This window comes from Alligator sinensis, unplaced genomic scaffold, assembly GCF_000455745.1.
Source record: "Alligator sinensis unplaced genomic scaffold, ASM45574v1 scaffold612_2, whole genome shotgun sequence".
Classification (NCBI taxonomy): Eukaryota; Metazoa; Chordata; order Crocodylia; family Alligatoridae; genus Alligator; species Alligator sinensis.
Window position 1 is genome coordinate 1,959,933 of NW_005842085.1, and position 3,235 is coordinate 1,963,167.

At 38.9% G+C, this 3,235-nt stretch overlaps 1 protein-coding gene across 1 annotated transcript in view; it reads left to right on the forward strand.

Annotated features, from left to right (window-relative positions):
• Positions 1-3,235, forward strand: part of RP1 (RP1, axonemal microtubule associated) — a 306,042-nt gene that overhangs the window by 56,681 nt on the left and 246,126 nt on the right. The window contains exon 5 of the mRNA XM_025204493.1: positions 1,489-1,575. Within this exon, the coding sequence (XP_025060278.1) occupies positions 1,489-1,575 (87 nt within the window). The remainder of the gene's footprint in view (positions 1-1,488; positions 1,576-3,235) is intronic.

The window sequence follows — 3,235 nt, forward strand, 5'->3', positions numbered from 1 at the left end:
GGGGGGGGTGTGGAGGCTGCTAGGAAAATAGGAGGTTATCATTACTGTTAACAAGAGAAAAGATGGACAGAACTTGTGATGTGACCCTTCCTGGACTGTGGTTGAGACATCCTGTCTGCACCTCAGTTTCTCAGCTGTGAAATAAGGGCAATGAAACTTCATCCCTTAAAGCTGTGAGGAGAAATAGATTAAAATGGTCACATCCACTTAGGAGGGGCTCTATAGGCAGCTGGCACAAACGGGTATTTTAACATGAAGTCATCTGGACAGAAACCTAATGGTCATGAATTCTGTGTGTGTTCAGGGGACCTGCAGGAAAGGAAACTGGTAATAATATAGTTGCAGCCAATTATCAGCACAATTGCATCCAAATGATCATACACCACCAATAGCTTTGAAAATGGCCATTATGGATGACAGATTTCAGAAACCCAAAACAGTTTCAGAGATTCTGTTGGCCTCCAATGAATTGGGATTGCCTTACAATTAGAGCAAACCCAGTTCTTCCTTGTTGTCCTTGTTTTTGTTGTTGGATGCTTTTTGGTTCCTTTCTGCATTTTCCATGGGCTGCTAATATCCTAGAATTCTTTTTGACTAGTTTTGTGTGTGTGTGTGTACGCACGTGCGTGCGCACACATATGCACCCAATAAAAACATATATATAAGTAAAACATCTGTCTGTCTGTAAAACATATTTTAGGATATTAGGGGAAGGATTCTAGGATATTAGAATATCCAGGAATATTTAATTTCTGCAGGTTCCCTATACTAATTATGTATCTAACTATACTCTCAAGAGGAAAAAAAAATCTATGATGTAAATGGTGGTCTTTGGCTTAATTTTGCCTTGGGTTTTCTCCCCTGGGTCTGCCTCTGATAAGACTGCCATGCCAGAGTGAAAGAGAAGAAGGGGAGCAATGTGGACGTTCTTCTTATTCCGCTGTGTCTCAGTGAAGGATATTTTTTTATTCTCCAGGGGAATTTGTACCCAGGGATATGGGTCACATCCAGATTTCTAGTACAAATGAGATCAAAAAATGAACTCTCTAGAAGGTTATGAAAAATAAAGCAAACTCCAGGGGGCAGAGGAGATCATGAAAAGAAATCATACAACAGAGAATGAGGGAGTCAGTGGAGAGTTTTCAATTCAAAGGATGAACTGTCTTTTTATAAGAGCACCCTACTTCATCCTGGGTTTCTTAAATAATGTGCATGCCAAGCTTTTTCACTGAGGTCACTGTGGTTACATGTAGAACTGAAAGCATTAATAGCACTCATAAGAGTTAATCTTACAAACACAGATTTATGAGATAATTACTGTAAAACAGAACATTTTGTATCAAGAGACCCCATTTTTAACACAAAGATGTTTGATTACAAACTTCTTTTTAAAAAGAAACATTACTATTATCTACTAAACTAATTGTTCTATAGCATTTTTTCTATGTTCTAGCTTGATACATTTAATCCATTGTTTTCCAATTATAGATTGACACTGCATACATAGGAGAGCTCTATAAAATACGCATAGGACACAACAACTCTGGAGAATCACCTTCCTGGCACTGCGAAGAGGTGAGGACTCTGATCAAGCCTTGACTCTTCTGTAAAATAATAATTATCATGACATTCCAAAGTTGCAAAATATAAATATTGGAAAAATCCTGGGAAAAAGTATCTTAGCTGATATTGATGCTTATTGTGGCATTTGGAAAATGACTTAGGTGGACAGTTCTTATGGAGAGTTCATGCTAATCTAAGAGCAATATTGCAAAAGTTTCTAGGGCAATATGGAAAGCCTGAGCTCCCATTGGAGTGCAAAAGCTATGCCTTCCTGGCGCTGAAGTACTAAGAAAAGTCTTAAAGGGTCACTACTTCTTATATTCAGTGATGACAATGGAGCGGCCAGCAGTGTCTTGTCAGGTGAGGTAAGTATGGGTAGGAGAGAGGCTAGGGGTGGAAAAGCTGACACCTAAGATGTGCCTTATGGAAGTACATATTTATGTTTATTGAAGGTTTTGATTTGCATACAGTGTGACTTACAAAATGGACCTCCCTGAGCAGGTCCCACAAAGTCTGCTTTGTGTGTTATGTATCTCTTTAAATTCAGAGATTAGAGAAGCCTAGCCAAAAAAAAAAAAAAAAGGCAGGGGGAGTGGGGAGGCAGGAGGAGGGGAGGTACTTTTTCCCTCTTCCCCTTCTTTCTTCTAAGTTTACAAGGTGGTAGATCTTAATTAAATTCCAATATCTCAAAGAAAGGAAGAGAAAAAAAAAAAAAACCTCAGCGCTTCAATGCATCCTATTGATTCTTACCTTACAGAGATTGTTTTATCTCTTTACTGGTTCTGTCTCTAAAATGAAAACAACAGATTTAAATCATCAATCAGTCACAGATTTTAGGCAGCAGCCTGTTAATGAGGGTTCAATCATTCCTGTTTTTTTTTTAGCTTTGAGGAAAGGAATCAAATTGACTATCCGCTTGAAGAATTCTAAAACTTTGTGTGGAGGAGACCCAACATATAGTCTCACCACTTTTTTGGGATTCCACAGAAGTGAAGGAGCAGCTTTTGGCTGGTCAAACAAATTAGTCAGTTTTGTCCCTTGGAATTCCTTGCATTTTTCTGCAGAATTGAAATCGAGTGATAATATTGGGTTATTCTTGCTTTGCAAATGACCCACTACTGATCTGTGTTGTGGTGCAGAGGTACTAACTGTCCATGAATAAGCCCCAGTATCTGTGGTTTTCATAGCAGATCTCATGATATTCTGATAGATTAGGATCTCTGTGTAACCGCAAACCCCTTTTGTGTGTAGGATGCTGTTTTGCTAACTTTGAGTGAGCTTTCCCTTCCCATATGTTTTGCCACAGGAGGTGATGATAGGTTTTGGGTTTGCCAGTTTTCTTCAAGAAATTTGGAGAGCTTTGGTGAATCTGTCACAGTCATTCTCTTTTAAATATAGTATTTGGACAGTGAAAGATTGGAGAAGGGTGTAGAAGTGTCCAAGAAGACTGGGTTTATTTGGAAATTTTAATGAAAGAGGCACTATTGACTTAGAGCAAAGACTCAACCCAGGTTAGGGAGTAGTGGGCAGAGGTTGCTTTATGCTACCTTGGCATCTTCTTAATTGTTGGTGTCAGGGCTAGTACATCTTTCATTGTAAATTAGAACAGTCCATGGACTACAGCAATACAGAGCCACATCGGACAGATGCCTATAAATAACCTGGCTCTTTC